The sequence below is a fragment of the Vigna unguiculata genome, chromosome 4 (assembly GCF_004118075.2).
Source record: "Vigna unguiculata cultivar IT97K-499-35 chromosome 4, ASM411807v1, whole genome shotgun sequence".
NCBI lineage: Eukaryota > Viridiplantae > Streptophyta > Magnoliopsida > Fabales > Fabaceae > Vigna > Vigna unguiculata.
In genome coordinates, this window is record NC_040282.1 from 23,549,597 (window position 1) to 23,562,139 (window position 12,543).

At 31.9% G+C, this 12,543-nt stretch overlaps 1 protein-coding gene across 1 annotated transcript; it reads left to right on the forward strand.

The window, feature by feature from the left end:
• Positions 1-3,232: 3,232 nt before the first annotated feature.
• Positions 3,233-12,194, forward strand: LOC114181496 (ATPase family AAA domain-containing protein FIGL1). The gene is made up of 13 exons (XM_028067966.1): positions 3,233-3,619; positions 4,408-4,546; positions 4,669-5,055; positions 7,338-7,576; positions 7,987-8,114; positions 8,212-8,330; positions 8,409-8,501; positions 9,952-10,053; positions 10,241-10,343; positions 11,263-11,346; positions 11,426-11,521; positions 11,662-11,789; positions 11,874-12,194. The coding sequence occupies exons 1-13, from the start codon at positions 3,357-3,359 to the stop codon at positions 11,973-11,975; spliced, it is 1,983 nt and encodes a 660-aa protein (XP_027923767.1). The 5' UTR covers positions 3,233-3,356; the 3' UTR covers positions 11,976-12,194.
• Positions 12,195-12,543: the final 349 nt, after the last annotated feature.

Below are 12,543 nucleotides of genomic sequence, written 5' to 3' on the forward strand. Positions count from 1 at the left end.
TAAGCGAGGAGTTCGAATGAATGGGCGTGAGAGTCCGTGAAGCAGGACTACAAGCGGGATAGACTTGTAGGTTAGACCACGAGCAAGGAGGGTCGTAGAAGCACATGAAATCTCAGAGTTAGAATACATACATGAACTCACATTGGTTATGAGTGTGGGAAAAAGGGTATTTTAAAAATAAACAAATGGATACTTATGTTTGGGCTGGGAATTTAATTTCATATTTATTTATGTTTATGTGCATAGCTCACCCTATCTGTTTGTGTGTGGCGATGATTAGGTAATTTATTATCTGGGAGCAAATGATGTTACAGGTGAGTCAGGAGACGCTTAGTGGTAGAGAGTGGGCTCAGTGCACGAGGGGATTTTATAACTGTTTTTGGTTTAATTTATATGTAATTTGATTACAGTTTTTATGGTTTTAGAATATTTGGGATTATTAATGTTTTAAAGTTTTGAAATTTCCCGTGGTTTTTGGGAAATAGTTTCATTAATAAATGAGGTTTTAGTTATATAAATTGTTGTTTATTATTTATTTTAAGTAATATCCTATCGGGATGTTACAATAGGGGAAACTAATCATTTAGAAGTTATTAGTTTTCTTAAAATATTGAGTCTTGCTTTTAAGATTTAATTTGGGGTATTCATAATTTTATCTTTGTGTAAATAGGTGAGAGGTGAAAAATTTATATTAGAAAAATTATGATAAAGAGTAAAAGAATTGATTATTTTTTCCAGAGGAAGGTTTGTGATGAAGATGAAAAAAATGCATTTACGTCATCTAAAATTGAGAAACTTCATGAGAATCCAAATATTAAAGAAAATGAAAAACAACTCTCTTAGGTTCCTAAAGTTACATATAATGAATTTGAAAATACTTTAGAACGTGATCCGGGAAAGCGTCTTCAAATTTGGCAATACCCACCAAATCAAATTGATGAAGTACGAAAGAGCTTATCTAAAATGGGGTCCATATCAATTGCGTCTAGAAAATGATCCATTGTCTGGTAAAGATGATCATCCAAAAAGATTTCAGTACACTTGGTTTAGCTTATTTCCTTCATGGTTAGAGTATTCGCCATTAAAAAATGTTGGATATTGCTTATTGTGCTATCTTTTTAGTAAAAAACCAAGCGGACGACCTGATTTAGTAAAAAAATAATTTATATATAACAAATATAATTTGCCCCCTAAAATTTTAGTCAAGTTCCGTCATTGGTGTCAAGTCACAATTATGCCTCATGTCATTGCTAGTGCCACATGTCAATTTGTGGTTATATTATTTCTTTTTGTTCAATTTAGTCCCGATATTCGTTATTTTTGTTCAATTCAGTCCTGTATTCATTGTTTTTCTTTAATTTAGTCCTATTTTTTGTCAAAATGAAACAATTTAATTTTTAAAATTGACATTATTATTAGTTATTTTTGAAACTCAATTATAAATTATTATATTTAATTATAAATTGAATATAATTCTTAAACTCAATTGTTAAATAGAATATAATTATTTAAATATTATTGAAATATAATTATTAAAATTTTAAAATATATATTAACATTTGTAAAATTAACATTTAAATCTAAAATATTTAATATTTTTATTGCATTTTAGATATTAAAATCTAACATATTTTATATTTAAATGTTAATTTTACAAATATTAGTTTATTTTTTTTAAATATTTTGAATATTTAAAATATTTTTAAATATAAATTTTAAAATTATTTTAGAATATAAATATTATAAAAATTATTAAATTTGATGTCAATTTGAAAGGGACAAAATTAATTTATTTTAAATAAAATTGGGACTAAACTGAACAAAAATAACTTATGGGACAAAATTTAACAAAAACAAATAACACAACCACAAACTCACACGTGGCACTAGCATTGACATGTGACACAATTGTGACTTGACACATATGGACAATTTTTTGAAGTTAAAAAAATTAAAAATTTAAAAATTGAAAAAATAAAAATAAAAATAAAAAAACCAGGAGCTAACACGTGATATATACGGTTAAAAAACGTTAACTATTTAAACACAAAATGACCAAATTGACCAAAATTTGGCGAAAATGAGAACCTAATTGAACACAAAACGAAAATTAGTACCAAATTAGATAAAAACAACCAAAATAGGAACTAAATGTATATTTAAGCCTACACAAATAAAATTGTAGGAAAAACATATATATTGTCTTTAATAATATTTAATAATTTTAAATGTAATGATATTTACCTTAATATTTATGTATATCAATAAATATATACTAGCGTACACAGAGGGCGCTATCGTGCATGTGTATATGCATTTTTTAGATATGAATGATAGTATCTTAGTAGGTGATAATAGTGTAATGTTATTAGGTTAATATATAAAATAAATTTATATTTATTAAAAATGAAATGAAATGTTAAAAATAAAGTAAAATGAATAGAAAAATTAATTGTTGATGAATAAAAAAAGAAAAAAAGATAAACAGTTTTATAAAAAGTAGATAAAAATAACAATTAATTTTAAAAAATTTAAAAAATAATTATATTATAAATGATAGAATTAATCTATATCTATATCTATAACATCTATCTATCTATAACAATATTAGGGATTCTTCTTTTTGTGTCCACATTTCATAATATCCGTTTTTTACCCTTAGTTATTTTAAAAATTAATTATTTTATAAATAATTTACTTTTAATCATTTTTCTACAAATCTCTTTTGTCTTAAATCATTATTTAAATTTTCTTTTTACATATCTTATTTTTTTTAAATTTTATATTTAACAACTATTTTAAAAATTATATATTTGTTATTGATCTTAACTTAAATTTTTTGAAAATTACAATAATGGAGATTCTTCTTTTTGTGTCTACATTTCATAATATCCGTTTTACCCTTAGTTATTTTAAAAATTAATTATTTTATAAATAATTTACTTTTAATCATTTTTTTACAAATTTTTTTTGTCTTAAATTATTATTTAAATTTTCTTTTTACATATCTTATTTTTTTTTTAAATTTTATATTTAACAATTATTTTAAAAATTATATATTTATTATTGATCTTAATTAATACACAAGTGCGACAAGTGTCATCGTTAGTATTATGAAATGTGGATAAAAAGAGAAAATCTACATTATTTAAAAGAATCTCGTGTTATATATTAAAATATCGTAAAATAGTAGATATTACTCTTTCTAAATATTTCCTCAGCGGGGGAGAATGAAGGCAAAGTGGCGGGAGATAGCGAGCACCCAAAATCAAAAACAAAAGCACATTCATATAAACACTTTTGTTTATTTTTTTCCCAGAAGGTTGTTATTGCTATGCTAAGAAAAAAGAAACGTGATGGAGGAAATGAAGGAGAAGAATTGGAGAATGGAAGCGGAGGAGAATTTGCAGAGGCTGCAATCTCTTCTGTTGGGCGCGGAACACGCTCTAGCAAGAGAGGACTTCGCCTCCGCTCACGTCCTCGCGCTTCGTCTTCTCGGCTTCCTCGACGTGAAATCCTACTCTGACGCCGTCGATGAGGCCTTCCTTCAACCGACTCGACGCGACGCACTCTCCAAGCTTCACACCGCTCGCAAATCCCTCACCCCTCTATCTGATCGGTGCGTTCTTTTGACAATGATTTGATCCTACTCCTCAACAATCGAATGTTTTGCTTGAACTTTGTGATTTTTATTTTTATTTTTATATAGACTGACAATGCTAAAAATTTTAAAGAATTCGGTGAAAATCAAATGGCGTAATTAAGTGTATTCTACCAGATTAATTAGCTTTCACATATGCGCATCTTAGGAAAAAAAATTGTGAAACACTTTTTCATAAGTTGAAATTAGTTTATGCATAATAATTTAATCGGTTGAAGTTATGTGAGTTATTTTCTTTTCTCATTTAAAAGTTTTTATGAAAAAAAGTTATCTGGAAGTGTAGGTTTTGTAGAACTTTCGAATGGCAACATGTGAAGTCATATTAAATGCAAATTTTTACTACTTGATGGTGGATTTTTTTTTTTTCATTCTGCATATATATTACAGCCATAAAAAAATATCTATCATACTCGTAGGTGTGGCTGTAATATAGTGGACTTTGCAGTATTCGCAACCAGATCACTCTAAAATTGAGGAGTGAATTATATTATAGTTTTATAGTTGTTCCTACTTAACTTTAATCTTTCTAATCTTTTGAACTTTAATCACACTCAAATGATTTAATGAGAATTCTGGTCACCATACCGGTGGGGAGAATTAAAAAATATTGATGTCCTAGCGGCAATTGTGGTTGCAAATAGTTTTTAGACTCTTGAATATTCGTTAACTCTCCCATCTGTTCTGGTATCGTTTTTCTGTTGTTGTCTTCATGCTTCTGAACATTTTGGTACCTGTTATTTAACTAGGCAAGCTTTTGAGCAAGCAAAGAAATCTCCAGGATACATTTTTGGCACAACAGGAGATATTGACATTGAGAAGATTCAGAGTTCAAAGTACTTCCGTGCTCTTGTCAACCAATCTAAAGAAAAAGACGCGTATAAATTGGTAAGACATGCTAACAACCACAGTTATTAAAATCAATTTAGTTATTGTTTTCTGTTCCTCGGTATTCTTGACATCGTTATTTGTGAATTAGATTTCTTTTCTTAAAAAAATTATTATTTCAGATTGATCACCTGGGAAAACAGGACAAAACGGGCAGCAAAGCCTCGAAGCAAATGGTGCAAACGAAGCTACCATCCATGTATGGGAAAAGCAGCTTGTGGACTAGCAACTGTTCCCAGAGTTCTTTGAACATGAAAAATTACAGTTCCGAGGATTGCAGGATTCTTGGTAGGCCTCAATCTCAAGCCAGCCATACAAAGGGTCTTGGTGTCTCTTCTATCTTTCAAGTTGAAGGAGAAGAAAGAGCTTTTGGAAACACATTCTCCACCAAACGTGTACACGTGGAAGCTAATAGCCCCAGAGTTGGATACTTGAAGTCACCTTCAAATAAGGACGAAGTTCACCCTGATGTCTGTGGCAAAGGGTTTATTACCGCTAGAGCAAAACTGGTATAATTAGTTTACCTTATTTATCTACTTTCTGCTTTTTTCTCCCAATGCGTTTGACAATTATGAGCGTTTTATTTCTATTTTATCAAATTTGGTGCATGAATTTTTAATTTGTCTTTATAGTGATTGATAGGAAAATACTGTTGTTTGTTTCTGTACATGCGTTTTGCCAGTTCCTACCTATATATAGGAACTGTGGTTGCAAAAGTTATAGAAAAAACTAGTATCGAATTGATTCTCTTACCTAAATATATTCGTGGAATCTAAAGTTGGATTCCGATTCTATATCTCTTCGTGTTGTTTCAAACACCTATATTTCTTTTTCTCTTTTCCCTTACCTTTTTCCTATCAATTGGTATTAGTTGGGTTTGATCCAATTAGTAGTCTCATAACTGATTCAACATGCAAGGTGTGGTGTTAAAAGAAATGGAAGAACGTATTTCTGTTTGTTTGGCAGAGTTAGTTGGCTCCTCGAACTCACTATTGCTGATTCTTTGAAAGAAATTGTTCAAGAATTAGCTAACTAATCTTCTTTTGGTGACTTGAATTCTTTTAATAATTGAGGCCAATATGATTTTTTTTTTGTCGTAATTAATCATACACCGGGGGATATTCAAGATCAATTATCTATAGTCCATTTGAAAGGCCGCACATTACAATGACACAGAGTGGACATTTCTTCTTTAGTTTCAGGGGTGACTTATAGTGCCATGATGAAAGAGAGATTTGGAGATGTCTGTGTGGACCCCATGACTGATTTGGTGCAGTTTCGGCAGATTTCATCAATGATTGAATATCATGAATCCTGTGAAGCAATTATTAATAGATTCAACCTTTCTGAACAATATATGTTGAATTGTTTTCTTGGAGATTAAAGAAAGATATTTAAGTGTTGGTGCGTTTGTTTCGGCCCATGACAGTGCAAAAAGCTTTTGTGTTAGCTTGGGATGTACGAAGTGGCTAATACATCTCTGTCATTGGAATCTTGGTGGCAATTCAACAAGACTAAGGGCATATTAGGGCCTAAACCTGTACCACCGGTGAAGTCAGTTGTGATTCAATATTTTGAAACTCGTAAGCCTCACTCAACACGAACATTGACACCAACTTTTATGAATGAAAGAAGTGCCAATGGTCTTTGTTACTTTTGTGATGAACCCTATACGGTGGGACACAATTTGATGCACAAAAAATTACAAGAAAGGTTTAAGGGATTAATAATTGCGTCAAAAGGCTTCATGATATTTAGTCACTAATGCTTTCTGCTGGAGTTTCATCAAATCTGCCATGGGGTCCTTATAGACATCTCCAAATGTCTCTTTGACCAAGGCATTCAAGAAACTAAAAAACAATTGTGAAATTTTGTCCACACCATGTGCCATTGTAATGTGTGGCCTTTTAGATGGACTATAGCTAATTGAACCTGAATATTTTCGTGTTTATGATCATTTAGTAAAATGTTTTCACTGATACTGTCATTAGTCGACATTTTCTCCATCAAATCGCGGGAAATCAATTCCTGCTATTCTTGTAAGAATAAGTACTAGTTCTCGGAGTGCCTCATTTATTAAAAGGGTTAAAGTCATTGTCAGAAGATTGGTTGACTAATTCTTGAACGGTTTCTTTCAAAGAATCATCTATAGTGTGATGGAGGGAGTCAGCTAACTCTGCCAAACAAGCAAAAAGATGTTGTTCCATTTCTTTTACCACCACACCGTTGCATGTAGATCAGCCATTAGATTGCTAATTGACCAAACCCAATCGATGCCAGTTGTTAGGATACAGCAGGTAAGGAAAGGGAGAAGAAGAAATCTAGGTGTTTGAAGCACAACATGAAGAGATAGAAAAATGGGAATCCAACTTCAGATTCCCCGGTTATATTAAGGTAAGCGAAACAGAGAATTCAATACTGGTTTTTTCTATATTGTTTTTACAAAACCACAGTTCCATGGATATATTGTGGTAGGATCAGCAGACAAAATGCATGTACAAAAACAAACCAGTGGTATTTTCATATCAATAGTTCGCTGAATTTTTCATTATTCTCCTATTGATGTATTCTAGATGGAAACCTAAACATTATTTTTTTTTTTAAGGAAACGCCCGGGTGATCGCACTCACTCTATTATTGAGTGGCTGTCAAACAAGCTTTCAGTAAAATAAATGAAATACCCATTATCATATAACTTCTATCTGAGTTAAAATGCCATATTTCTTTTTATATTCCTTGCACTAATTTCTTTGCACGTAATAATGTTGAAGCCCTCAAATTATTGGTTCAGGAAATTGAAGAAAAGCAGAAGCGAGGAGCAGGTGGTTCACCCTGTACCTCTGTCTCACCGCAGTGTGATAACAATCCTGCCAACAGGTTGCATGGTGGGAGATCATATGGTGTTTCACGACGTGGTTTCCGTGGTAACTTCGTTCCCCCTATAAAATCCAATGGGAACAATGCTGGAAATATGAGCGCACGAAATGCTGGAAAATGTGATGATTCTTTAGATGACTCTACAAGGAAATGGTTAGTAGTACAACCATCATATTACTCCTCAAATTCTTCTTGCTATTATCTTCCGTAACTCATTCATTCTCTTTGCGTAACACATTCCAATGTCCAAATGACTATTATTTCAAACTTTTTCCAGACATTTTCTCAAAAAGAATATTGATTTCACTATCTGCTCATCTATATAACTATCGGTGGGGAGATTTACCTTTACCTGAAATCGCTACTCTAGTCTCTAGGCCCTTTTATGTACTGTATTCAATTTGTGACGTTTCCTTCACCCCCCGCAAATATTAACATAGTGATTTTTTCTTTTATCTTTATTTTTAATTATAGGCATATGAGACTAGTTCCCAGTAAATCGTTGATCTCAATCATGTTTGGATAATATATGCAACTTCCTTATATACTTCGTATGCTTGTAGTTTGGAAATCCTGTGTGGTCCTGATGGCGAGCTTCCAGAGAAATTGAGGAATTTGGAACCTCGCCTCATTGAACATGTTAGTAACGAGATCATGGATAAAGATCCCAATGTCCGGTGGGATGATATTGGTAAATATAAAAACCTGGTCATCTTTATACTCAGCTCACCAAATTGGCATTTTGCATAATCATGGAAATAAGTATATGTCGTTTAATGACAATGTAGCTGGATTGGAGCATGCCAAGAAATGTATTGATGAGATGGTAATATATCCTTTGCAACGTCCTGACATATTCATGGGCTGTCGTTCACCTGGGAGGGGTCTTCTTTTGTTTGGTCCACCAGTAAGTACAAATTTCTCCTGTGATGGTATAAATTGCCAAGACTCTGGTCTTTAATCTCTCTTATGTTCTGAATGCTAGGGAACTGGTAAAACAATGATAGGAAAAGCCATAGCAGGGGAGGCGAAAGCAACCTTCTTTTACATATCTGCAAGTTCGTTGACTAGCAAGTGGGTAAGTTTGTCGTGCTTGTGAGCTGTCCTATTTTGAAGGTTTGCTGATATATTCGTGTCAAGTTTAATCAATAACTGAAGTCGAATTCCGGGAAGGGGTTTAAGTCAAGTTGGGTTCGGTGGGTGTGTTTTTTGTTTTGTTAGAACCTGAATTGATTAATGGAGATATTGAATGTGGAACTAGGTATTTTTGGGTGGTTAGATAACAATCAGACAACTGATGACATAATATTGATAACAAATCTAAATTGATAACAAATCTTGTTAGAACAAATTTCGATATCATTTTAGATAGTGTACCTTAAATTTAATCTAATTTCACAAAATTGATTTTTAAGATGAGGTTTGCGTTCACTAGTATACTTCAATTTGATTATATGTTTAGTTGATGTGAGATTTTCGATATATTATTTCATGTTAGGATTAAATATCTTTAAGGTGAGAATAAAGGTGGTCATATAATGACTTAATAGTAGGAGACAGAAACAACATAAATATACTACAATTTAATTATATTTAATCATATGTCTAGTTGATGTGAGATCTGACTTAAGAAAAATACAAAGGAATTATGATCAATTTGAGAGACTGAATTTTCCTATCTTCGGATCTCAGTATAATAATTTTGAATGCATTAGATACATGGTATGAGAGGGAAGAGAGAGAATTTGAAAAGATATATTTAGGAACCGGATACAATCCAAAGCACACAACATCTTTACCATAAATTCTATTTAAAACTATTTATTCTAACATTCTGCAACACACTACCTCATGTCAAAGAATGAATATCTTGAGCATGGGAAACGATATTTATGGGTGGTTACATAGTGGCTTAATGGCATGTGACAATATATTCAACACACTTTGATAGGATAGATTCTGATGCCATTTTAAAAAAGTGAACCTTCAAAAAATTACAATTTCACAACTGATATATAAGATGACGTTTACAGTTACTTATGAACTATAATTTGATCATATGTATTGTGGATGTTGTGTCAAATTGGGTCGGTTTTCAGGTTATTGGGCAGGAAGTGAAAAAAACTAGAAGATAGGGGAAAACTGTGGGAAAAATTGAGAAAAAGAAAGAAATAAAATGTGCACAATCCATGCACCAATTGGGTTGAGTAAAAAGGAGTCGATCACTTAGTTTCTCTGTTTCGGTTCTAATATACCATAATAAAGTTATACAAACGTTTTAATATTGTAACTGATAAAGTTGGATCCGTTCTCAGGTCGACTTGATCGAGTTACACATTCTCTGACCCTACTTCATCCTTACAATATGGATGGGGTCAAGTCAGTTTTCTTGGGTTAGTTTGACACATTTTGACTCATGCAAAAACATAGGCATCTGTGCTTTTAGTTAGGTCGTGTAACAATAATTTCAAAAACTGTTGAAATGTTTCTTAATACCCTCAAATGGTTCCTACTTATGATTATTTTAGATCGGTGAAGGTGAAAAGCTAGTGAGAGCCCTTTTTGGAGTTGCCAGTTGCCGTCAGCCTGCTGTAATTTTTGTTGATGAAATAGATTCTCTCCTGTCTCAGGTATGCTGTATTATATTATAGCCAATAAAAGCAACCTGGATTTATTGCCGTAGTAGTTTCTGACATTATGAGCCATAGCAGTATCGTCTATGAGGAAGTACTAACATGCAAATTTACCAAGTGAAAATTTACAGTAACTGCGCCATGAAAAATTTCTTCATTATTTAATGCAAATAACTTGTTCCAGCGTAAATCAGACGGTGAGCATGAATCCAGTAGACGGCTAAAGACACAGTTTCTCATTGAAATGGAAGGCTTCGACAGTGGTAGCGAGCAAATTCTGCTTATAGGTTATTGCTGACTCACTGGGTTCAAATTCCTTTTTTATTTGGCTTTGAAATACAATCAAATTTTACCTCACAACCTTTCTTTCGTGAATTCCACAATATTTGTGATTTCATCTTTGGCATTTGAAACATTTGATGAATTTGAGCATTAACACAGTATATATCCGCTATCAACGACAATGAATCAGAAAACATAAGCCTATGATGTAATTTTTCATGCTTTCCCAAACCCTTTTTTGTTTCTTTGTATTTGTTCAAGAGGAAGGAGAATGTAAAACTTATTGTTGAAATATGATGATTAAGTTTATTTCAGTAAAACCTTATAAATGAATATAAAAATGTCATGTATGTTACCTAATTATAAGAATATTTAGTCAGATTAGGCCAGCATGTGTGTGTTGTTTTTAGAAATGTTATACATTTATTTATAGTTGAAAAAGAAAACATAAAATGTAAAAGGTTACTTTTCATGTGTCATACAGATTTGCAATCAATTTTTAGATTTTAATTAATCTAAATTATTTGAACTTATAATAGTTTAGATTAGTTTAGTAATACAACAAATTCAATTTTAAGAATATTTTTGTTTACCCAACTCTTAAGTTTAAAAATATTACACGTCTCTTTTCTAAGCTTTAAGCAGATTACATTAGTCCCTTTTTTATATTATATATAAACCTTTTTAAAAGATGTAATTGTTTTTGAGAAAAAACGAGGTGTATGTGTGATTTTATGGGATTTTAGATTAATTTACTTCAATATTTCTCTCTCTTTATGTGTTTGGAATTGTGATCTAAGTAAATTGGGTTTTTAGGTAAAAAGGTTCTCTTTCCTAGCGTTTGAATTTGATGGCAGTAAGTTTTTCTCACATAAACTAGAGTTGTCATACTATTTCTTATGAACTTTGGTAAAATTCATACAGGGGCAACGAATCGTCCCCAGGAGCTTGATGAAGCAGCACGAAGGAGACTTACTAAAAGACTTTATATTCCCCTACCATCCTCAGGTGCTAATCATGATTCTGCATATTTTTAGATAAACTCTTCCAGCACCAGGTGACTAACATTTTTGTATTGGACGTAAAGAGGCAAGAGCTTGGATTGTACGTAACCTTCTACAGAAAGATGGACTATTCAATCTTTCAAACGAGGAAATGGATATCATATGCAACTTAACGGAAGGTGTGAGTTTACACCAGTTATTTGCAGTATCTTCTGTATAGCAGCAGTTTGACTGTTGGTTTAATTATTTTAAAAAGAAATCAAAATCCTTTGTTTTGGAGTGATTGATTTACTTTGCTTTCACTGGGTAACTTTTGTAGGTTATTCAGGATCAGACATGAAAAACTTGGTGAAGGATGCTTCTATGGGACCCCTAAGAGAGGCTTTAAGACAAGGCATAGAAATTACAAAGTTGAAAAAGGAGGATATGCGAACTGTAACTCTTCAGGTATGCAGAATGCACCATGTACCTAAACCTGTAAAATTCTCAGCTTAATTTTAAAACGATTTACACTCAACTCAAATTGTGTAGGACTTCGAGTACTCCCTCAGAGAGGTGAGGCCTTCTGTTTCCCCAAATGAACTTGGCACGTATGATCAATGGAACAAGCAATTCGGAAGCTTATCATTGTAGTGACATGTTTCATCACTGTATGTATGGTGACAGAATATCACAGCTATTCAGAGATGGTAGCAACTACTTAGATAGACCTGAACCTTAATGCTTGCGCTATGGTAATCTTTTTGTTACTCTAATTGCACTGCGCTTGCACAACCCATTGCCTGTAAAATTCCACTGGCGCAAGAAGTTGCATGGTGACCACCTTTAAGAAATTTATATTTTAAGCTCAAAGCATGTTTTGCAGGGCCTTTTCTCTCTGATGGTGATTACGAACATGTTCAATGAGCCAGGATTAGCTAATAGGTTCTTATTTTTCATCTGAATTTCTCTTGTTTAATTGAATAAGAATTTGAACATTTCTTAATTTATTAATGCAGATAGAAATAAAATAAATCAATTTCATAAAAATAATAAAGTGAAAATTTGATTTAATCTTAAAATAATGTCGTGAAGATTTCAATTAAGTTTCCTTTATAACAATTTGGAATTGTCCTTATGAGTTAATTTATTCTTTAAACGTTTCATCAATATTTTGTCTAGATTAATTTACTTGTATTTATTAATCTTAAGTTGATTTATT

Excerpts from the sequence above, each read along its gene's own strand:
- LOC114181496 (XM_028067966.1), top strand. The coding sequence starts at position 3,357 with ATGGAGGAAATGAAGGAGAAGAATTGGAGAATGGAAGCGGAGGAGAAT. Across the intron at positions 3,620-4,407 it reads CTCACCCCTCTATCTGATCG|GCAAGCTTTTGAGCAAGCAA; the intron begins GTGCGTTCTTTT and ends TTATTTAACTAG. Across the intron at positions 8,331-8,408 it reads TTCTTTTGTTTGGTCCACCA|GGAACTGGTAAAACAATGAT; the intron begins GTAAGTACAAAT and ends TCTGAATGCTAG.